At 40.1% G+C, this 24,647-nt stretch overlaps 1 protein-coding gene across 1 annotated transcript in view; it reads right to left on the reverse strand.

The window, feature by feature from the left end:
• IL1RAPL2 (interleukin 1 receptor accessory protein like 2) overlaps positions 1 to 24,647 on the reverse strand; it is a 371,598-nt gene that overhangs the window by 90,585 nt on the left and 256,366 nt on the right. The window contains exon 6 of the mRNA XM_071757741.1: positions 17,468 to 17,542. Within this exon, the coding sequence (XP_071613842.1) occupies positions 17,468 to 17,542 (75 nt within the window). The remainder of the gene's footprint in view (positions 1 to 17,467; positions 17,543 to 24,647) is intronic.

The raw sequence follows: 24,647 nt of genomic DNA on the forward strand, positions 1-24,647 counted from the left end.
TGGATCAGCCCTTGTGGTCACAGCAGCATTCCCAGAATGCCTCCCAAGCAGATTCCCACATCCCTTTATGACTTGTCCTCCTATGGGCATGACTGAGTTAGCTATACAGAAATGCCTGTTGGTTGGTACATCCATGTCACTGTGTACTGTCTCCAGTTCAGTGGTAACTCTGGAGCAAAGTCTTCACTCCTGGCATTTTAGGCTTTTACTGAGTGTTCTCTAGCTTGTCTCAATTCTTAGACTCAGTTTTCATGCCTTGCATACTGATTTACCACATCATTTTTGTCAACACTGAACGTGGCTCCTTTAAAGTCAACATTAGTCATCTTCATTTTGTCACAGGCAACACAACCAAAATTTTACAACGAAATTGATCCAAAAAAGAATTTCTCAATACAACAAAGCACTCCAGTGCTATTAACTGATTAAATGACTACAGTTTCTGAAGAGCAGAGATTAGGGGGTCTCTCTTCTGTCTTTCTTGCATCCCCCACCCCTGGCAATCTAAATTATCTTGGCAAAGCAGACAGAATAAGCACAAAATACTACTGAACGCCTCTGTGGAGGTGAGATCCACAGGGAAGGGGGACAGCAGCTACTGAAACAGAGCTGGAGACTGCTGACACCATCCAAATGTTGTGTGACAGTCAGAGCAGTCAACACTATGGAGGCTTCTCATAAATCAAGCTCTCCAGGCAATGGCAGTAGAGACATGGGTATGGCAGCAGAGACTGTGGCATGAGATAAAATGTGACCACCTCAATGTTGTGATAGCGTCTGTGGTGGCAAATGAAGCTGCATATCATGCACTATTGCTCATATTTAGGGTTTTTCCACTCATTTTTATACATAGCATGGGGAAACATGCTATCAGATCATAACAGATCATAGGTTTACTTACAACCAGCTGGGTTTCAGCACCCTGGCCTATTCTCCTTTGTCACTAAGGACAAAGTTGACATCCTGCTCTTTCACAGCTACAGCACCAATCGATTGGCATCCATCAGAAGCTGCTTCTGGATTCTCAGAAGTAGCAAATGCCACTTCTGACAGATGACTACTCTTCATCTGCTCTTAAGTAGGTTACAAACATGGATTTTAACACTACCATCATGAACATCATTCCCACCAGATTTCTGTTCTATTGACAAGACTGAATTTAAGTCCACAAATGTGTCGTTGTTGTTTATTACCCAGGTTCTTTACATGGGTGTGTAAACATTTAAAAAATAAAATAAAATTCTTCACATCCCCCGATGGCATTAAAAAAAAAAAAGGTTTGTATTTACTAATGAAGAAATGCTCTAGAAATGCTGTAAGAAGTCCCCATGCTCACAAAAACAAAAAGGCCAAAGCCATCAAGTTGTATTTTTAAAACCAAACTCACACAAGGAATCACAAGGGGGCTGTGGAGTTCAAACACCCTCACAGCACTGAAAGGCTGGGGAATATACTGAAAGAACATCTTAAAGGAATACTTGCAACTCAGGCCTGAATCTCTGGGCATCAGTCAATGTTTTGTTAAAGTCCACGCCTCTATTCTCATTTAAAACACAACTGGACAACAGAAATACTTGAGGCTTTATGCATCATACCAGCTTTATTTTCTCAAGGTTAAATGTACCACGACTGGGTGATACCCTGAACAAGAATGAACAAACCTCAAGGAAAAAACTAAAAGAAAAATCACTGAGTTTTTGATACTGTAGATGTATTTTCTTTTTGTGAACATCTGAGAGAAGCAGTCATTCATATTCTGAAATGGAAAAGGCAACTGAAACAGGTGGTCTATTACTAGATTCATTAAACAAGAGATTTATGCATTACATATCCATCTTGAAGCAATTAGGCTGATCATTTTTTTCCTCTTTTATGGCTTCATTGAAAACTTCTGGCAATAAAGCAATTTAAAAGTAACTATCCAGGCATTTATCTATGATATCAAAGACAACCAGCCTTCCTTTTATCAGAGAAAAGCCTTTTCACTTTCCATCCTTAGAATGTACAAATTTAGAGGGAACATTCACTGCTAAGACAGTGACATAATGCTGCCATTGTCCATAGTCTGAATGGTGAATGATGGGGTATGGAGTTGCTAAATCATTGTTTGCTTTCTATTTTAGAAAATGATTCTTTTAAGTTTGACTTTAATCTCATGAGAAGAGCAAGCAGAGAAATGAAGTTGCTGTAAAATTAATCTTGAATTAACCTCCCTGCTACACATGCTGGGTTTCTACAGACACTGCCCTCAGAGCAGGCACAAAATATACAAAGAATAATTATTTTCAGAAGTCAGGTTGATGTGACATATGGGGTCAATCAGACACTAAAATATAAATGGATGACTCCAGCAAGAAGATGCAGGTGCCACAAAGCTCTTTTTTAGAGTTGTTTCTAGTGAATGGTGGGCACCAGTCTGTGACACCAGCAAAGAGACCTCACAGCCCCCTCTGCCCAAGGAAGAGGTGTCAGAAAAGAGATTTGGGCACTGCAGTTCTTAATCTCCCCCCACCCAAAAAAACAAACAAAAAACCCCCCAAAACCAAAACAAACAAAAAACCCCACCCCAAAACAAATAAACAAAAATACCCCCAACAAAACAAACAACCCCCCCTACATTTTTAGATTATTTTCTACACTTAACTGTTTAATTGTTTAAAGCTAGTTCTGTCTGTCAGTAATTTAGATAATCCAGTGCCTGCTGTGGCTGCAGGATTGCACCTGACTGTACCAGAAGTGACTCTCTGGAAGTCACCAGCTGCATCCTCTGTAGCAATAACTTCATGAACATTACAAAAGATAAAGGGAGATCCCTGGGCACACAATGACTGCAGTGATTCAGATGTTTGGTCGGGGCAGAGCAGGCCCCCAGGGTGTCAATCCCTTTGCAAATCCTCATCTTTTTCCTCTGCAAGATCTACAACTCAGTGACTTCTCTTCTTTGAAAGTGGCAGGCAAAGAAGAAAAAAAAAAGCAATCTTCAGAGAGACTGAGACAAACAAACTTGTTTAAGTGAGCTTTTTCTGTTTCTAGGAGCTTACTTCCCCCACACCTCTTGTAGTGTGACAAAAATAAATGCTCTGTAAGGCAGAGAAAAGCAAGCCAGAAACAAAATGAGGTGAACACTGGAACATGTTACCCAAAACGTGTTAAAAGTCCCATCCCTGGAAACATTTGAGGTCAGGTTGGAAGGGGCTGTGAGCAACTTGATCTAGTTGGATTAGATGGTGGGAGTGTAGAGGCCCCTTTCAGCTCTAACTGCTCTAGGAGTCAATGATTTTTGGATGCTACAGGTGATTACATGTCTCTAATCACACACACTGACACAAGCTAACAGCAAAGATCAGAAATGTACTTAAGCAGCAGACAAATTAAAGCCATTTGATTATGGTATTTAAATTAACTGCAATTAAATGGTCTACATAAAATAGAATTTTACCACAAATCTGTTCCCTTTTGCATGGATAGTGCTAGGTGGGATGGCCTGGAAAGTCAAAAATCCATTAACATGGGCACTACAAGATATATTGTGGGAACTGGAGAAGCTGGACAGTATTTTTTCAAAGTGCAGTTCTAATGATGCACTTACAGGTAGAGTGCAATCTGCAGCTACAAGAAACAGAAGGAAAAAAAAAATCCCTTGAGTCTTACATGTATGTCAGTCTTGTGATTTGCAGACACATAATTAATTTCTTCTGAAAGCTGGTAATTCTGTGCATCCAAAAAAGCAGCACACACAACACAGCCACATGATATTTTATAGGATTAACCATGCTACTAAACCCAATAATTACAAACTGTGATAGCAAAGCACACATTGCAGATGGAGTTCTTGGTCTTGTTACACCTTACATTTGATAAGTTCCATAAGTTCTGGAAGTGCTGCAGCACATTGTTAATGATGGATAACATGAAAAATCTCTGCTCAGTGCACAGCAAGTACCCAACTCCCTTCTGTGCTGCATCACTTGCTTTCAAGGTACTTAACATGCAACTTTGGTGAGAGACACTGAGAAAATCCCAGTGAGCCCAGATGCCTCAAAAATAAAAATTGAACATCAGAATTTTGTCCCAGGGCTTCAGTTGCTTTTATTTAATTTTATTTTTGCCTCCCTCTGTCCAGTGACCTCCCTTGTCACAGTGCATTGCCACTCAGAACACAAACATCTACCTCTGCCAGTCGCCTGGTTACAGAGGAGATACAAAGGTCTGGATGCTTCATCTCTCACTAAAGAGAGGACAGTTTACTCTGAGTACTTCTTTTTGGCACTATAAAATGAATAAGTGGTGAATAATCAGCTACATCAACCTTTCTAATCAGGGACCAGAGCCACATTGTTTCCCTAGCACTTTGGGTAGGTCAGTTTCTATAAGATGTAAATCAAATCACAAGCAGTCTGGATTGGCTTCCCTGATCTAATTTGCCATCAAATACGATCTGCTGGGCAGAAACACCTTGGAGGATCAAAGATTTGGGAACTGTATCTTGTTAAGAAGCAGCATAGGTTGTCTTAAAAAAAATTATGGCAAGTTTTAAGTCACAGTTTCACTTTTGCTGGCTTGGAGATTTGCTTCTCCCCAGCTACATTAGTATGCTGCTTCAGCTCACTGGACTGAGTAGGTGGTCAGCTACTTTACTGCTCCTGAAAGGTTAAAATTGCAAAAAACCTTCCTATTTTGTTGCTTTGCCTCTCCAGTCCCCCACTCCTGCCTGCTTGTTTGTATCAATTTATTACTTGTAATAACTGCATAGCAGACAGTATATTACTTATTACAGGTTGGGGCAGAGGTCAGAAGAAGTTGCTTTATTCTTGCCTAAGCATTATGCTCTCCAATTCTAACCCCATTAGGAATATTTAATAAGCAATAAAACAGTTTAATAACTGAATCCACTTTCACTGTATCTCTACAGTTAGTAGTGGGGCATGGAAGGAAGAAAACCAGGTAAGTTCTGTCACCACTGTTTCTCCCACTACGTTGTTTCCTTCAAAGGAAAAGACAGGATATTATTTAGGTTACACTGTGCATACAATTTTATTTACTCCTTTATGGGCACCATAAGGCTGTACACACAGCAATACCCTTCATGCACAGAGTTTATTACTAGATCTGGAATTTCCATCTAAAGATACAAAATTTTCCTGAGGAAGAACAGGACGTGCAGTACATCTTTACAGTTCCTCAAGTGCCAGGCTCTCTTCAGAGCCCAGAGGCAAAAGGTGCAAAGCCCTGGGAAGGTGAGGTGCAAGGTTTGCATGGATCAGCTCCAGGCTCCTTTAGCTGACAGGGTGATGCTGACTGCCAGGTGTCAGGGAGGTGTTGCTGCTTCTCTCTCACCAGCATCCAACCCCCCTAAAAAGGTTCAGGCACTTTTCTGGAGACAACATTAAAGCAATAACCACTGGGTGAATGCTCTGCTGATCTATCACTATTAACCAGTCAGCCAATGGGGTATTTTAATGACACACAGCTCTAAAAATGTATTTATTTTTATGTACACATCAGAACCCCGACTGCTTTATTTGCTTGGAAGGAAGGGTGGAACTATTCCAGCAGACTTTCTATTTTCCACCAATTCTTTCCAGAAAGATATTAAGGGTAGAGAGCAGAGTGGGTGATTCCCATCTCTGGATGGAAAATGAGTCAGGCTGGTGATGCAATAGAGGCTTTCACTGATTAAGAAGGATGCTACATTCAGGTAGACAATTGGCCAGAAACAGATGCTATTTGTGGGCATAACTGAGCATTAGCAAATTGGTTGTTTATTAAAACAGTTGTTTATGGGGATTCACCTGTCTGATGCTGCAGATGTGGCCTTTTGATAAGAGATGGTGTCTGTTTCCTTCCCAGTTACACTTATGCTTCAGCTGAGCTGGTGTGGAAGCTAAATTAGATTCAACAGAGTCAGCATCAGCTTTGAAAACTGGTGATTTCAATCAGAAATATAGCAAGATATAAATTTTTACTCGAGTACTCAAGCCAGCTGTTTTGTTTCCCACTTTTGATCTCACAATCATTCATTATTGTTTGATTAAAAAAAAAGGAAAAAAGCAAACTGTTTGAGAAGTTCTATGGGTTACATTAAAACAACAACAAAACACCAAACAACCACCCCACCACCACACACACTTCCAGAATTCCCAAATAGACAACATATACCCTGTTTGTATCATCAGGAGAGGAACAAAAGAACAATGGCTTCACAGACTGAAATTTAGCTTGTGTCAGAGCATGAACTATGAGACCAAGCACCCTTTCCTACAGGAGACACAATGTTTATTGTGCTTGAGTACCAAGTCAAATATTTAAAATTTTCATTGTTTTGATGATATTGGCAGCAGGCTAGTTTGATCAGATATTCTGAATTTAATTTACGTTTTGACAATTCGTTTCTATTCTAGTCAAAATGAAAAAAAATCTGTAACTTCCTGTGACAAGAAGATGCCATCCCCTTCTACCACAAATCAGTTAAAAAAAAAAAAATCTTAATTTTGGAAGTTTACATAATAACACTATTTATTTATTTAAAAGCTACATCACAGTGACAGCAGTGTATAATACCATACCGATGTGTAAGGTCATATAATTTTTTTGCATTAAAAAAAAGGACTATTTTTTATTTTTTATAAATATTAATGACAGGCACTTCTTCATATGACCAAGGACACCTCCTTTGGACAGAAGTACCTTTGGCTTGCTTTAAAAGAGAACACACCATGAACTGGACTGGACCTGGATATCTACCATCTCTTCTCATAATTTAGAGCCTCAGCTACTCCCATTTGTCACTTAATCTTTGCCGGGCCAAAAGTTGACATGCACCAAACTGATAACAGAGCTCCCCAAACACTTAAAGTGGCATTTCTGAACATGATGCATTCTTGAGCTGGTTGTTTAGGATCACAGTATCTCAATTAAAACACACTATTTGCCACAACAATCCCTCAAAACTCTTTCAATCAAAAGATTTCTGTAATTTTAATTACTGTGGTCTTAGAAACAAGATGAATGGAAGCTCTGGAAGGGCTTTCAGTGCTTGAGACTGTAAGGTAAGTAACTGGGGAACAGAAAACAAGGCAATGATATATATCTCTGTACAGAAGTTAGATACATAGAAGCCTTACATCACATAAAAAAACCCCAAAGAATCTGCAAGGTCAGTTTTGCAGAAACATTAGGAAAACAACTCACTGCAGAGTTGGCATCGTGTAAGACAAGTGTGAACCAAGGACCTGATACCAAATCAGCATAGAAAACAAGATGCTTGCAGGGGAGGACTTACTGGTGTCTTGTCTTAAAAGCTATTCTAAAATAATCTAAAACAACCATGCCTGTTACTATATACTACATGTTATAATTTGCCTGGTTTTTGTTTTTGGTTTTTTTGGCTCCTAAGCCCCAAATGCTTGCTGAAAATTTAGCTGTTTGAAATAACAAGTTTCAGAGTCTTCTGGCTGAAGAGGCTTTTCATAAAAGAGAGGTCAGGCTGTGAGGGGATGTGCTGGATTGTGAGATGCTGGGGTTGGAAATCCTGAAATGGAGAGTTCTTGCTTGCATCTGAGTAACTACTCAAATGCACAGATCCCTTCTTAGAGAAGATGTGCACACAGTGTGAATAACAATTTGATATCTACACATTGCTTGCTTTGCCAGATGATATTTAGAAAAGTTAAATCACAACCCTAAATAAAACATTTGGTCAATGACCCTTAGTAAAGCTGATTTCTTATTGAATATAGTGCAGTCTCTACAACTTAGTTTTTTAAGTGAGTAAACCATGAAAGGCAGATGAATTCAGAGGATCCACTGCACCTATAAATGAAACCCTCTGCTTACCCTGTATGTATTCACTTCACTGGGGCAAATGCTCAAATGTTTCAAAGGAGTTTTCTGCTCAGAATGTTTAATACCAACAGCCTGGATGACAGGCTGCAGAATATTATCTATTAATCTGATTTCAAATTCATCAATGCAGATCAGGAAATCATTAAAAAGAGTTAACAGTAATGTAATCAGGAAACAGAAAGCTTGATTTGATCAGCCTGTCCAATCAAAGCATCTTTACTTTCCAAATCCTGCATATTCAGGGCTTAGCAACAAACTATTCAAAATAGTGTGTCGAGTCCAGAAGCATTTAGAGAATGTATCCAAGAAAAGATCCACATGGACAATCCTTCCTTTCATAAAGAGATACAAAAATCCACAGAATATATTATTTGCTATTATTTACTCAGCTCACTAGCAGTGAGGACTTAACACACCAGGTTTATTTTAAAAGAGAAAAATTACTACGTCTTATGTGTTTAAAGTCTCAACTCAAAATGCTGAGCTTCATCAGAGAATGTCAAAAACACTTTGAGTTTGCAAAGAATTTTGTACCACTTGACCATTAGAGCATGTAGCACCACTTGCAAATTTTAGCTTTGAAATTACAGCAGTGACATATGCAGTTCACCTGCAGTTTAGTCTCTGCTAGATTTAAACTGAAATTTACTTATGCTTTCTAATTAATTCAGTGTGCAAGACCATCACTGAAATTTATATTTGAGTAAGACAAAACATTGCTCAGAGAATTAAGTGTTTAATTCTAGGCTCCTCTGAGATAAGTAACTACACACCTGACTGCACCAAAGAAATCTCAGTGTAAGTTTCATGACTGACCATATTCATCTGCTCATAGGACTGGGGCCAGCATGTTAAAACTATACAAAACCCATCCTCAGTACTAGAAATTTACAGTCAACATTTACTGTGAGACTGATTTGTTAAACTAAAAATGTGTAGTAGAAAACAGTGTTTCTCTGCTGCCTTTGCACAGATTACTGCTTTCTATATTTTCACTTTCCAATTGATTAGGGGTACTGAGGAGTCACGTTCCATGTCTTCAGTAGGTAAGAAAGGTATCTCTTCATCTGTAGAGAAATCTTGCCTTGAGTCTCTTTCATTTGGTCTTTATTGGACTGAAATACCTAACATGAGTACAGTAAATCAACCTAGTTTTCTGAGGTCAAAGTTCAATTACCAAATACAAGCTATTTGTTTCTGCAGGATGGAGACAAACACAAGGGTATCGAGCATCGAGTTAACAACATTTATCAAACAGGGATTAAACAAAGCAAAAATTTGGTGAGTAGAATTCCATCTCATTTCTTATGAAGAACTATGACAGCTTTGGTTTTCATAGGCTCTAATGTCATGACATTATGATATTGAAATTTTAAGAAAGCAAAATTATACCATCACTCTTAATTTTCTGCACTGTTGCCTTTGGAACAGATTACAAGGTATAATTTTCTACTATTTTTCAGTGAAGAAGAGGGGGAAAAAAAATCATAATAATGCTTAGCCTAGATTCTCATCTTCACTGCCCACTGAACAGTAGGACTGTGATGCATGACCCTGACCTTTCACAGCATAGCACAGTTTGACTGTTTGCCCATTCAGATCCCTCCCTAAATTTTAGTGAGGCCGTAAACAAGAGCTGTGTCGTGCCATGCCCAGCAAATCACAGAATGCTGAAAAGGTCAAAATAGTAGTGCTGAACATTTCTGCTCTGTAATTTACAGAATATATGAGGCATTCACAGCTTAGTAACTCATTCATAGGACAAACATTGCAGAGAGAATGTAAAATGGCAGAACATGAATTCCTCTCAGTGACAGTTTCTAACAAGCACAGAAAATGGTGCAAACTTTGCCCTCTGGTTCTCTTTTCTGGAAAATTAGTATAGCCTGACTTTGAATGAACAACAGACTATGTCTGTGGATTGTGCACTCAAATGTCTCTGCATTTGGAGTCAGGCTCAGAACACAAAAGCAATGTCCTCGAGGAAAATTCCTGGTCAAAGCCTTCCCTACCTGTACTGCTTCTCAGCCCTTTCAGAGCACATCCCCATCACCAGGTGATATTGTCACAACATTACTGGAAACTGGAGAAGTACTATCCTCACCTTAAACAAAAGAATATACAGCCCTGGCCAAGGTCAAGAGAACTATAGCAGAACAGAAAAATCCAAGCCACAGCTCTTATCAGCAGTCCTAATGCCCTGCTCCCTACTCAGACAATCTTTACTACTTCCAGTCCCGTGGGCTGAATTTCATTTTTGCAGAAGCAAACTTGTGCCCATTTCTCAGACACAAGTCAAATGCAGTCAAACCCAGAAATGAAATGAGATGCCTCAGTCAAGTCCAGCATGGCTGCAGTGATGGTTATGTTTTAAATGACACCTTAGTCCTAGCAAAGTGCTGAACACTTTGGCCACCTCCACACAACAGCCAGGGCTTTCAGAGAAAGTTTTACTGATAAAAAAATAATTTGAGACATTCCTCAATCATAAGTTAGCTAATGTCCTTGGATGAATGCTATTGAACAACTGTAAGCCATAACATACTAGAATTTCTTCCTTACTACTTTCTTGTAATAAGAAAAACACAACAGTGTCAATATCCAAGTATTGCAGTTTCAAACCTAACTGCAAGGCCATCCATCTGACATCAACTCATCATTTTTTTCTATAAAGGCCATATGATTTTGTCCTCAGAGTATATACAAGATTGATCTAATGACCTCTGAAATCAACATAAGCTATAAATATTTTATAGAAGTGCAAAAGAAGAGTTAGGAAAGCATCAAATCTTCCTTTCTGACATATCCATGTAAAACTTCCTTTCTGCCAAAGCCATGGACCCCAGAGGGTGTAAAAAACATAGATCAGTAGCCACAATTTGGCCTTATCTTTTCAAGTACATTAAACCAAAAGAAAGTAGTGTGCAAATAAACTGTTCTCACAGATGTAAATCTGGATTAACCACACAAAAGGCAGAACAACTGTGGATTTACACCAGCTGAACAACAGATCCCAGCCTCAAGTCTCTCAAGTGCAGCGTTTCTCCATTATCCCTGAGAGAAGCAGGGATATTAACAACATCCCAAATTAGCATCAAAGCATTAGCAGTAATACACTTAGGGTATTTAGGGAACTACTTCTAAACCTAAATGTCAGACAATTTGTCTCTAATATTCCCTGCAGATTAGTACAAAATGATTGTAAAAGAAGCAAATCCTGCCTCCTTTCACAGGCACGTATGGATGAAATAGCTGTGGAGCTGTAGCCCTTGTGCAGGCCTTTCCTAAAAAATAGACCTCTGGTTTCTCTTCATTTCCTAGTGAGAATTACTCCTTCATGTATTTCTGTGCAGGAACATGAAGCTTTTTGGTATTAGTGTCTGCACTGCTGGGAGGAAAATAGTATCCTGCACAGAGTCTGGAGTCAAATGACACGGAGTCTGTAACCTCTTCAAGGCAGGGAAATAGTGTAGGGTTCCCTGTGGGAAGAAAGGGGATCTCCTAGCTCATCTGTGAGCCCTGCACAGCTGGAAAAAGGTGTGGAGGAGAAAACAGTGAGGGTACCAGCTTGCTCCTCCAGAGAGCAGCCCTGCATCAGGGCCATGGCTGTGAGATGAAGGGGCAGCACCAGAACTGGAGGGGACCAAATTTTGCTGGTGTTGGGGACACAGACCACCACCTGCCTTCTCTGCCTTAGTTCCATCTCAGCTCTGCTCTGCCATTCAGTGCACACAGACCCAGATCCCTGGGATGGGGGGAAGGGGTTATTGGACCCAAACAGACTCAGGCAGGTGGATGTGAGTGTGGACAAGTCTGTCACCCATCCCACACTCAGCCTTGCCCAAGGAAAGAGAAACTGACTCTCTATGGCCCACTGTCTCTTCCCTGTAAGGCACTCAGAGCACCATTTACACACTTGGGTCGGGCACCATAAACCACTGTTCCACTTAAAGTACTAGGAATATTAATACTATTTACAGACTACTTGGACAGGATAAAGGTTGTATCTTAAAAAGTTGGATTCAACAGAAAAAAATTATATTGTCAGAAGAGATACAGGGTACATATAGGTAATAACCTCCTATCAAAGCTGTTCTTTATAAGGCTCTGGTTTCACATGCTTATGATTTTGTACTGATTGATCTGTTAGGTGAAATCAAAGCTGAGATATTAATTATCTTAATTAGAGCTTTTTAATTTTGGAAAACAGGAAAAGGGAGGGATCTACATAAAAAAAACATCAGGCATTCTCACAGAATGGGTGAAGAGAATGGGGGAGGAAAGAAGTTTCCTTCCTTTTGTCCCCTGTTCTTTTCACCCTAAGTGAAGGGACATCCAGTTTCATGGCCAAGAGACAATTTACAGGACAGTCCCAGGAAAATCCTCCAGAGTCTCATCAGGCTACAAGCTTTCAGAAGAGTCAGTCTGAACATGTTCATCAGCTGCAGAACACCAGCAGAGACTTCTGTGCCCACATCTCACTCCTGCTGGGCTCCTGAGAATTCCTTACAAATGGGCATTTGGGTAAATGGGTATTTGGGGGGTGCCACCACATCTCACATGGAGTGACAAGAACTCCATAGCCCAACAGAAGAAGCTGGGGGCAGGGATGGAATAAAATAAGCAGCCCTATATCCTGCTTGCCCTCTAAGCTTTAATTTTATCCTCCTCTGCCCATTTCAGCCTCTGTGCTCAGTCAGGGCCCATGTGGGTCAGATCACCCCTGATTTCTCAAGTACATGAAAACTTGCTACCCCAGATGAGCAGAGCAAGAGCAGCACAGGGAGAGAGGGATGCTGTCCTTAGAGAGGTGCAAAGCCCTTAGAAGGTGAAGAATGATAAACATTGTTTTGAATAGAAAAGCCTGGTATGAAATTGAGGTTTCCAAAATATATTGCGGATTTTTTTTTTTAATCATTAATTCATCTCAATGAAAACTAAATTTTCACTAGAAAACTAAGTGGCTGTAGTATCTTTAAAATGTCTGCAAATGCATGGGTTTTCACTTCCCTAATGACTCCTTCTAGTTAGTGCTTCAAACAAAAAGGACTTTTTTTTTAAATACTATTTTTATTTTATTCCCATGCCTGTCAGCAGATGTAATTTTGTACATTTTACAGTAGCTCTATTGATCTACTTAATACCTACTCCCAAGGAACTGCACTGTTAAATCTTCTAGAAACAAAATCTTTCTGAACAGGTCAGCTATTAGGAAAAATGAGAATCCTCATAAACTCTGTTTTCTTTCCTCAGCATCTTTAGAAGCAGAGAAACTACCATGACAAAAAAGTGAGTTAAACCCCTTGACATTTTCCCTGTTCAGCAAATGAAGTAATGTAGAGGTTTCTGGTTTTGTTTTCTAAGACTTCTGCTATATTTCTTAAGGAAATGCCTGCAAACAAAACCAGTATATACTTGAAAAGCAAATAATACATAAATGATATATTCAATATAGACACAGGCATGTGAACATTCATTCCAGTCTCAACTAACTCATAAGGAAAAGACAAAGTTAATGTTGCAGTCACTGTAATACATGGTACAGAATAAACAGATATAGTTTCTACTTCAATACTGTATTTTTAGCTTTTTTGATACTTCTGTTGAACACAAGTGTAAAAGAGCATCTATTGTGCAACCTAGGGGGCTCTGGGAGTTGCTTTTACACAGACGAGCTGGATGTGCCTCCTGCAAGAGCCTCACAGATCCTTGTGCATCCAAGAATCAACAGAGCCATTTTTCCTCTGCAAATGCTCCTGTCCCTGACATGCTGCTTCTACACCAACCAAGAGCTGGCAGTGCAATAACTCACAGCTACCCCTGTATCAGATTTTCTGCTCCTTGATGCTTCCAGGCCTGTGTAAAGCAGCTAGGTCAGAGGGAAAACCAACCCTATAATCAGGTAACCAAAACACAAAGGGTTGGTTCTCTTTCTTCCCATGTTCTCAAAGCTCTAAGAGTGAGCAGTCAGCTGGAAAAGAATTTGAAAAAATAAACTAAGAACTGAGCAGTGGTGTCCCAACATGTCATCTTAAGACTTCGAGCTTGTTGAAGACAAATCCGTAAAACTTCCCACACCGCAGCTTCAAACTTCTGACTGGGTTTTGATTTTACTTTTCTAATCACATAAGGGATTTGATATGAACAATCCATACACATGCTTAGGTTTATCTGGTGAATCAATGAAACAGCAAGTTCCTCCTCTAAAAAAAGGGGTCTTTGAACAACTGTGCTTAGCAACTACACTCACTCACACTGCCAGAAGTTTAAACAAATTCACATTCAGAGCTTTGCATGGCAGACAGTCACATTTTACAAACTGAGATTGTAGGAGAACAGTTATGGCACAAAACTCATCACATACAGTCCTAAGGGCCTTCTGCTAAAGGCACACCATCCACTGGGCAGAAGTTTTTTATATACATATATTATATATGTATAAGCTCATACTATCAACTTTTATTTCAATGTCATCAAGACAAATTAGGGATATCTTTTTTCAGAAGTATGATATTATCAGATGTCATACATTTGCAAAAATATATAGTATATGGCAGGAATACAAATAATTTGTTAAAACCAAGATATAATGAGATTACATATGCAACCTACTATGCAATCAGAAACTACTACTATGCTGGTCTGAACAAAAAGCGCTAAAAAAACCCCAAAAATAAAAGTGGGGGGGGTTATATTTCTTGTTATGAACAAGAAGCAGCAAATGAATGATAAAAAACCCTTTAATTATTTTCTAGGTTGGTTCAAAGATGAAGTGATTATCTGACCTGGTAAAGCACCTGAGACAGTGAAATTTTTTTTACTCGCTCTCTCCCCTGGGATGCTCTTTTGTCCTGCCAACTCTCCTCTCTCTGGCTCTGTTTCTCCAGCACAAGCAAATACAGAAAACGAGAAAAAAAAAAAAAAAATAATTCAGATTCTGCTTCTACCTCCAGCCTCAACAAGGTTGGTTTTGATCTCTGTCATGTTCCAAAGGAAAACAGAAAAAGCAAAAAATACATTCATGCACCTTAAGAAGAACAAGGCAGGCTCTGGGCCACGTTTGAAGCCTGAAGGATCTCTTTCATCCACTGTCCATAAGAACTGTCCATACCTATTATCATTTGAATTTTCCTATAAAAGCTGAAAGCCAAGAGGTGAATACTGAAGTTTGCAATCAGGTCAAATAAGCTGCTAAATAGCTTGGCCACTGCCTAGAGTTCTAGGAAGATTTTGCATAGTATTGTGCTAATCATTAAGGATAAAGACAGTGAATAATTATTAATCGCCTCTGCTTATAGAGCAAAGCCAGCTATTTCTTTAAAGATTAGTTTTCAAAGAGAAATCTAGAATAATCTCCACAGAACAAGCAGATGGATTAAGCTCCACTTCTTTTGTAGTTTAGTGGCATGTTCATACTGGCACAACCACGGGGAATGCAGGCTGGAGGTGATTTGACTCCGTGGGCTAAAGGCCCTGTAAAACACAGAAACTTTGCTTTGATTCCTAACAAAACACTGAAGAATGTCACTTTTTCAAAACTTCAAGGATTTCACAAGATTTCAATGAAGTATTCTAGCAGATGACCTTACACAGAACTTTCTCCTCTGTTTCTTTGCTGCAATCAAATGATTCACTTTCCTGCAAAGCCCGAGCACACAGGGAGGGTCTGCAGCATATTGCAGAGGCAGACACAGCCTCCCAGCCCTAAGATGCAGGTGGCCTCCACACAATGAAGGTACCCTAAGAATTTTCTAGCTTTACCTATTTGCCATTTAAAATCAATGGGGAAATAAATAAATTGCACTGTATGTTACTGAAAAGTTCATGTGGTTTCGTAAGCATTAATCTTCTGCACATAATGTGAATACAGTTTAGTGGCAATAACCAAATCCATTGACATATAAGAAAAAAAAGCACTGAATGGAAATATCCTGATCTTAGGGGACAATAATGGATTACATTCCAGCATATAAAGATGCAAGATTTCTATTTTCCTCTAGAAATATTCTGCAATCCTATTTCTAAGCCATATCTCCAAGGAGAGGAAGGGGATTGTTTGTTACATTTTTTTAAATCAAAGCTCATTTTAGTAAGTCATAAATAAATGTTTTCATGCAGAAAATGAGAAGGAATTTAGTGCAAAACCAACATAGTCCTGATGGAACAGGGGAACTTGGAAGAGAAAATGAAAATGGAATGAAAATGCAAGAAACAAAGATGTGCACACTTTGAGTGCCTTTATTACACAGATGAGTGCAGGGACCATTTACTCCCAAAGGAAATCACTAGAAAGTTGGCATTTAAGAAGTTGGACCAGGAGACTTAATTCAGCCTCTTGGGTTGACCCAAAGTTTGATTACTGTGTTCTGCTGGGCTTCTGACTATGGCTTCAGACCCATTTTGTGCTTCCCCCTTTTGGGGCCAATTTCTGCTCAGCTGCAGAGAGGAGTCCTGTGGAGGGGAACCTGGAAATGTACATCTGTGATTGTCTGTAAGGTTCATCTGGCACTGGTTACAGATTCCTAAGTCAATTCAGGACTTTGAGAGAAAGCTTATATCAAGGATCAACTAAGGTCACAAATGATTCATATTCTCACCACGTTCCAACAGTCACACTTAAGAATTCAAGCCCCATTTTTAAATACTTCATAGCATCTTAACCAATTCACTGAAATTCTTAAGCACCTGGTTTAAGAACAAGTATGTGCCTTTGCACTCAGCTCAAGAAGGACCCTGTAGTTTTCATTAAAAAATAGCAAACAGCTTTACATTTATGACATCAGCTCACTTAAATGTTTCATTCTGACCCTGCTTGCCTTTAAACATCATTCTACTGAATTTTAGCTAACTTTCCTATGTAAGGAAGAGTCAAGCTCAAGAAGGAAAACGCTACAGCTTCAGCACAGGGTGAATAATCCACATCTGCAGCACATCTCTTGGAATTTAAGCTCGCGGCTCCACAGTCCTCAACAGCAACTCCAAGTCTGTCTCTCAAAATTAGAAATTTATTTTCAAGTCACTGAAAAAAAACCACTCTGGAAATTCAAAGCCATTCTCTCAGCACCACAGTTCCCTAAAGTTAACAGAGCTCTCTAACTTTAGAATTTCTCAACCTGAGAACAAACCCAGGCTGCCAGCTGAGATTGGGAGATATGCATTCACAGAAGAATATATAACAGGAGTGAGAAAAGCATACAAGCATTTTAGTCAAAAGCCCTTTCTGGTAAGCATTCAAAACAACCTCAAATGCACTGTATTACACTAACTGTTAAAGGAATCAGCACTTCTTTCATAAGAATATTTTTCTTAGGTAGGGTGAACAACAGCTGATCAATACAGCATCAATGTAGACAGATATTACTCCATAAATCATGTAATAACCAGAGCATCAGTGTTTTATATTTAATACCTAATGTACCAATTAGCACTACCATCCCCTGATGTTACACAAGTTCATTCCCTTAAATTGCCATGGCAGTAAATTCTACACTTATAAATGAGAAGCTTCAAATTGATTTGCATATAATAACAGTTCCATGAAACCTTTCTTACCACTTTCAGTTTTTCCCATCTGCTATCAGAGTGGAAGTTTAACATCTATTATTCCCAGAAGGGGACTTACCCAGCTGGACATCTATAACAGTTGGCTGGTTCTCCATGGGGAACAATGGCTTTGGAGGTTTGTCTGTGAGTAAAGCTAGAAAAGAAAATGAGAGAATGTAATGGAAAAATTGAGACCAATGATTGCAAAAGAAAAGCTCTGTCATGTATGCAATCAAATGTTTGTACGCTTGGCAGACTGTAAACACATAAAATAATAACTCTGTTGTGGTGCCACTGCCTTACTGCTTTTCTAGGGGCTGGGGTGGCACATGGATCCAACAGAAATGAGCTCTTTCAAAAATAACATTTGTAGTACAAAACAGCAAAGCTCCCTCAGTTTCACATGTTCAATCTAGAATAATCTAGAATATTATTCTAGAATAATTATTATTTTAGATCAAGCATTTTAAACCCTCACCTTGCAACATAAATGCATTTCATTCATTTGAAATGCCAACCAAATTTATTTCAGCACGACCAGTCCCAACATGTCTTTATCCTTGCCCAAAACAGTACTTAGATGCTCAAAGACATTTTTGCACAGAATTTTGTCTGATGAACCACAGCAGCTTCACACCCAGCTAACACTTCCACCCAGCCCAGGTGGGGCACCTGTACCCTCCTCTCAAAGCCCAACTGGGGACTCTGCTTTCTGCTGTGCAGAATTATCTCCATCTGAGAGCAGGAATCAATACCCCAGCCTGGTCCTACCAGCTGCCTGCTTGGCCAGACACTCACAGACAGTGCTGCTACTGGGAAGCACAGCTACAGATGGAGGCTTCAGGACCTGGTCTGAGAACTTAGTGCCAGGCTGTGCAAAAAGGTTTTATTAGTTTGGGCAGCTTGAAATAAATGACTCAGTATCCCTGGAAGTGGGGAGAACTGTCTTTAATCAAATAACAGGCTCTTGCACTACCTGAAATAAAACATCTCAAAGTTACTTCAAAACTTTTTCAGTTAAAATTTATCACCTGATGCTATTTGATCCGAGTTTGAATTTACATTTTGCAACAGATGATTAAGGTAAAATTGTCCTTATCTCCTCAGAAGGCTTAGCATTTACTAATTTGATAGGAAACAAACCTACCCAGAGGTCTGGTAGCTCAAGCTGAAAGTTGCCTGTGTCACCCTGAAGCAAGCAGGGCAAGCTTGAGCTATGCAAGCTGCTGGCCTGTGCTCCCAGCACAACCTGAGCTATTGGTGTGCTGGGAGGGCATCTCTCCCCTTGCCATCTGCTTCAGCAGGAGGCAGTGGTTCCCCACCCCTTCCCAGGACTTTCAAACAAGCAACCAGAGTTGCAGAAGCAGAGGTGAAGCAGTCACACATTTCACTCCCAGCCCTGATTCCCACCTATCAAGATTACAGCTGCTTAAAATTGAAGGTGCCTGAATTAATCTGCTGCCAAAAAAAAAAAAAAAAAAAAAAAACCAACCAAAAAAACCCTACAAAACATTTTTATGTTCATACATAAAGTGACCAACTGTACTGAAAGAATAACTGGTGAATTTTGCTTGATAGTTGACACAATTTTAAAAACTCCTTAAGAAATGACTGTCAGTTCAATCTCCTTCCCCACTTTCATTTAATGAAAACGAGGTTCCTTCCACTGATGCTCCACCTGTGCTTTGCTTATCACAAAACAGGCATTTGGGTAATAAGTCAGCATTTCAGATCAAAATCATGTGTGCTTGTAAGATCTCCTTGTACAGTGTACCCTTGAGGACAACCCAGAAATCTCCAAAGTGATTTAAACAGCATCTCAGTAAGACTCAGCCCAAAAGCAGGGCTCAGAATGAAAGATAAATAGGAAATTCTATTAATGAGTATTCTGCAGTTCAAAAATGCTTATCCAACACAAAGTCTCAAGACTGACCCAGAAGAAACATGAGGGCTACCTGTACAATTGCATTATTTGGGCATTAGCCTGTGAGAAAATTTCTGGCAGAAACAAATAATTCATTTGCTTTGCTATTCTACCTCAGTCACCTGAGTGTCATTATGTCAGAATAAGATGAAAGGTCTGCCAAACCTACAAGTGTAAGTATGGTCTAACTACTTGGTTTTTAAGGAATTTCAGTCCTAACCAAAGCTGAAAACTTCTAAATAGCAGTTTCAGGCACCAAACCCAAGGGACTTTGGAACATATTCCACTGATGATTTTTAAAGCAATGTGTGCTTTTAAACTGCTAAAAGCTTTTGAGACAATCTTCTTTGTAAAACCCTATTGCATCTAAGGGCAGATGGATAACTATTTCTCCAGTGTCTCCACAAATCCCACCCTAGTTCAAACATAAGTTTCTCACTTGAAGATCACACTGGCTTGAAGCAAAGAACATTCCCAGCACTCTAGGAAAAGTACCTTCTCCAGGAAACCCCAATATACTGGTAGCCTAAACATTTGGTGAGTGGGGAACATGAGAGAGATGACATTTTCATTACTGAGATTTTTCTGTTCAACCTGTGTCAGAGCTCTGCTTTTCTCATACATTAATTCCTCACATGAAAATCCTCTGTCAATAAGTAAGTTAGAAAGAATCATGAGCCACGAGAGCAGAATTAGAGTAGAATTAGGTTAGCTGGCCTGTAACCCTCTGCCAGCTCTAAGAAGGACCTCTTCGTAGGTATTGCTTGCCATTTTCTCTCAACTCACCACAGAAAATTAGAGGTAATGCTGTTTGGCCCTGCCATCTGCTGAGTGGGAACCTCATCACTAGAGTCACAACCTCACAATACTGCTTTTCTGCAATATTGGGTTTGGTTCCTTTATTGGTTTTTATACTGTCTGGGCAGACTTTCTCAGAACACCTGCTGGAAGGAGAGGATGTGGGAGTACAACCTAGGTATTAAAAATTTAACAGTGTTCTTAACTGTCTCTGTGCAACTGAAGTCAGTAACTTCATGGAAGAAGCAGCCAAAAAACTCCAGATAATGCACTTTGGCCCAGGAAGTGCACAATTTAGACTTCTCAGGAAGACAGTACATTGGCCTGCATTGAAATGCAATAATATCCCAGGTGCTCAGTATGGAGAGAAGAGAATGGCTACTGCCAGACATGCAGCTATTTGCTGCAGCTCCCACACAGCCCTGCTGCAGAATGTACTGGAGGGCATGGAAAGGTCACAGTGGCTGCCAAGGGTTTTTTGGGATTTAACCCCAGTACTAACAGAACCAAGATCTTTGTCCAGAGTAGGCCAGGACAATCAGCACTCACTGACCTTTGCAAGACTCATTCAGAAGACATTATGATGTGATTGAAGCCCAACACACCCAGCAGATTTCATAAGTAAAGGATGAAATGGAGCAGGAGATCCCCTTGAGAACCCAATTCTAAACAACTTGATATACTAAGTAAATTTTGTGTTGAATAGACATTTGACAGGGGGTATGAGGAGGAAGCCCAGAACCTTGCATCCCAATTATGTGTGGTGCCTTGTATTTTGTGAAAAGCATCAACAGCTTCATTTTCTCATATAGTAGGAAAGCTTTTCTTAGCTTTTTTTCCCCCCTTAGTTTTTCAAGCTTTTGTTGCTACCTTTAGGCTCTTCTTGTATAACTTTTTCATCTCTAGTACTAAAATGTACCCCATGTACATTGAATGACCTGGAGAAAGCTTGCTGGGGTAGCCACAGCCATGCTGTGCCACTGTGCCCAGGCTTTCCTTGTTTAATGTTCTTTCCACATCTCATTCTCACCTGCACTCCCTGTAGCCCAATCTGACCAGGGCTTCCCCCTGTCTCCTCTCTTAGCTTTACTTGCAGTCTTTGGGGATTTTCCTGCCTGTTACATCTTAGACAGTGGTATTTTGCCATATTGTTCTTGGCGAATAATCATTAACATGAACTGGCAGCCTGCCAGAGCTCTTCAGGTAGAAACTGAAACGGCCCAAGGGGATTTTCAGTCTGGAAGGCAATGAACTGCTGGCTCTTCAGTGTCCTAGGTGTTTACAGAACAAAAAAGCTGTTCTTATTTTAGAGGTCACACATCAGATCACTTCTTCATCTTATGAAATTCACTTTTGGTCAGTAAGGCAATTTAAGATTTTCTCAGCTATAAGATATTCTAAGCTTTTATGACTCTGTACTTGACATAAGTCCATAAACAACCTCTATTCAAATGCCCACTGCTCTAAGTGAAGGTTTTTTTAATTCTAGGAACAGTTTTATAGGTGTGCTGCACTACTGAGTTTCAGCCTTGCTAGACATGGAAGCAGAACAAAGAGTTAATGCTGCTTTTACCGTTCAACATGTCTTTAATAAAACCACAAAAAAAAAAAAAAAAGATCACCTCCCACAAACCACTTTTAATTTAAACATCTAAATGCACTGCAAACACTCGTTCAATTCTTAAAGGTATAAGAGTACTCCTGCAAAGAAAAATGCATGTACCTTATTAACTGGCACAGGAACAGATAGGACAGAGCATTTCACTACTTTTTTTTTGTACCCCTTGGAACACACCATGCTCCTGGGCTGCTCTGAGCAGCACTACTTAACATAGTGAAGCCTGTAGAACAAGGATGATGCCAGTTCCCTAAAGTAACAATTCCTGCAGCCACACAGCCAGCGCTGCCTGTGCGAGATACCAGCTCTGGCAATGCAGCACACTAAGGGCTTTCTTTGCCTTGAGTTGCTGTTCTGGGATTCCATCCCACGAACAGGACTTCGGGGCTTTGTCCCAGGATAACACCAAGCACACTCCCTGGGGCATCGCTTGAAGTCAAAGGTGCTGGATGACAAGCTGGAAGGATTTTTCTTTACGGGTAATGTAGATGCCTCCCCGAAGAGCCTGGGGGATGTGGCCAGGGGCTGTTAAGCAGTCAGACTGCTGGGAGACAGCTTAAGGTGCTGTTCCCTCCTCTGCTTATATTCACCCCATCAGAAAGCAATACACAAACTTTAAAACAATAATCAAGGGGCTGTGGTTCCAGCAACGCTTCTCTTGGGGTTTTCCATAAAAGATTTAAAGGCACAGTACTGTACAAATCCATACACTGATCTGATCCTCCACAACTGCTCATGCAGTTTCCCAGAACACATGATACTTGTATTCTCTTTTTCATATGCACAAGGAATATGTTGCCCCGGGAAAAGTACTGATAGAGTCCTGCAAAATATTTGGTCTCTACAGTTAGTCACACAGCCATTTCCAGCAGCAAGGGAGAGCATGGCTTGGTGCACAGAGCCACGTCTGGTTACCCACAGGACCAACTGAAGGAGAAAACACCCTTGAAGGTGGAGCTCCTGCTTCTAAGTGCCAATGCAGCATACAGCATCACATCCCAGAGGCTCATTTTTTCCCCACCACAACTTTACTGTTTCAAAAATCTTCAATTCCATATCCAAACATATATCTGACACACCAATAAGTTCTCTTGAAAAAGCACAAAGCAGCTAAAAGCAAAGAGCTTTAGGATATAATTACTTAGGGAAATAATCAACTAGAAAAACTACTGGGCACCAGTTCCTGCAGAGTTTTGTACTTGACACAGCTCTGTTTGCTATAATATTTCCTACCTTCTCTCTGCAGCAGCCTCACAACACTCTGCCCACTCCACTCAGGCTTCTTTTATGGCAACCACAGTGACAGACAGCCAGCCCAAGCTGTTGCTACAAGAAACCAGGTGTCTCAGTGCAACTTTTGAGTGGCTCAGCTAAACCCAATGTCCCAATTTAATGCAGATCCCCTTCCCCTGGGCCATGCAAAGGCCCTGAGCCAACAGGCATCACCTGTGCTCCAAGGACCTCACTTGCTCCCAGTGTGAAACCAGTCAGCACCAGGGTCATGCACTGAGATCCAGCTGCTTGTGATTTGAAGGGTCTGTTTCTTGGGATTCAGCACAGCTGGAGTGTTTTCCAAGCTAGGGAGCTCTTCTCAGGGAGATGGAGGCAGAAGGCTAAAAATGTGAATTCCTGTATGGCTGAGAATTGGACAAATGCTGGGGAAAGCTTTTCTTCTTCTTCCTCAGGGTGGATAATGATTTTTACTTTCCTTGTTAAGCACCCAAAGTACATTTACTGTTCTATACTTTTGCTTTTGATGTTCCTCCTGGACATTTGTTCATGTAATTTGCAATGAAGAAAGGAACAATTATCCAAATATGAAGCAGAATGCAGGGAATCTAAGGAAATTGTTTCAAATCTTCTATGAGACAATTACATGCCAACCTACTTCCTTCAATCAAAGGATCTGGCATTTTACCACCATTAATTAACACAGAGCCTCTAGTATCATTCAATCAAGAATCTGGCTAACCCTTTGACAGCAGAACTGATCTGTTTGAATAGAAGCCTCTGGGGTAAAAGACAGCGTGCCAAATCCTTCATCTGAAATCAGCTCATGCCCAAAGTTAAGTTTTTGTTCACTCTGAGTTCAAATACACATGCTTCAAGGCATGGCTTATATCTACTTAGGCATCTAAAAATCTTGGCAGTGACATTGCAACTTTTACACCATAGATGAAGATGGAATGAACTGCATGCAAAACATGAAATCAGTATGGTAACCAGAATCCACATATTGTTCAGCATTATACCTTTTTAAAAATATGCACCTAACTCTGGCTCATCTGAAATCCCAAATCATGCCAACAGATTTCTCAATGGATGATAGTAAAATACTTAGGGCCTGACCTGCTCCTGCTTTAGCTTTTATCTTGCTGCTTACACCTAAGCAAAAATGTGTGAGCCGACTGTGCAGATGTAAATGTAAATGTGACAGCTACAGTCTTGGCTGCCAGGGACTGAACCGTGCACTTGCAGAGTTAAAAGTTTGTCTAAAGAGCCAAGAGTTCCCACCTGGACTTGTAATAAGTATATTCTATGGACTGAGGCTCTAACACACCCTCACCAGCCAGTCCTCCTACCAAATCACAACTAATGCTTTTTGTTTCCTTGGCACAGCAGTGCATTACCACACAAGGTGAAAAGCAGCAGAAAATCACAGAAAGCAACTAATTCATAAAAACACAACTTTGTGAGGTTGTGTTTACATGGGGACACTGTTCTTTGATTAGCTGTATTGTAGTGTGCCCTACCAGTCAGTCAAAACACACGTTTTCAGCATTCAGCTATTGTGCTGCCTTTTCTTCACCACAGGATCAAGCTGACAAAATGATTGCACCTCCATCTGTAATTTGCTCTAGCAGAAATAAAGTCATTGCAACAAAATGTTGTCAAAGGATAAATGTCACCACCTCTGAA

This window comes from Heliangelus exortis, chromosome 14 (assembly GCF_036169615.1).
Source record: "Heliangelus exortis chromosome 14, bHelExo1.hap1, whole genome shotgun sequence".
Classification (NCBI taxonomy): domain Eukaryota; kingdom Metazoa; phylum Chordata; class Aves; order Apodiformes; family Trochilidae; genus Heliangelus; species Heliangelus exortis.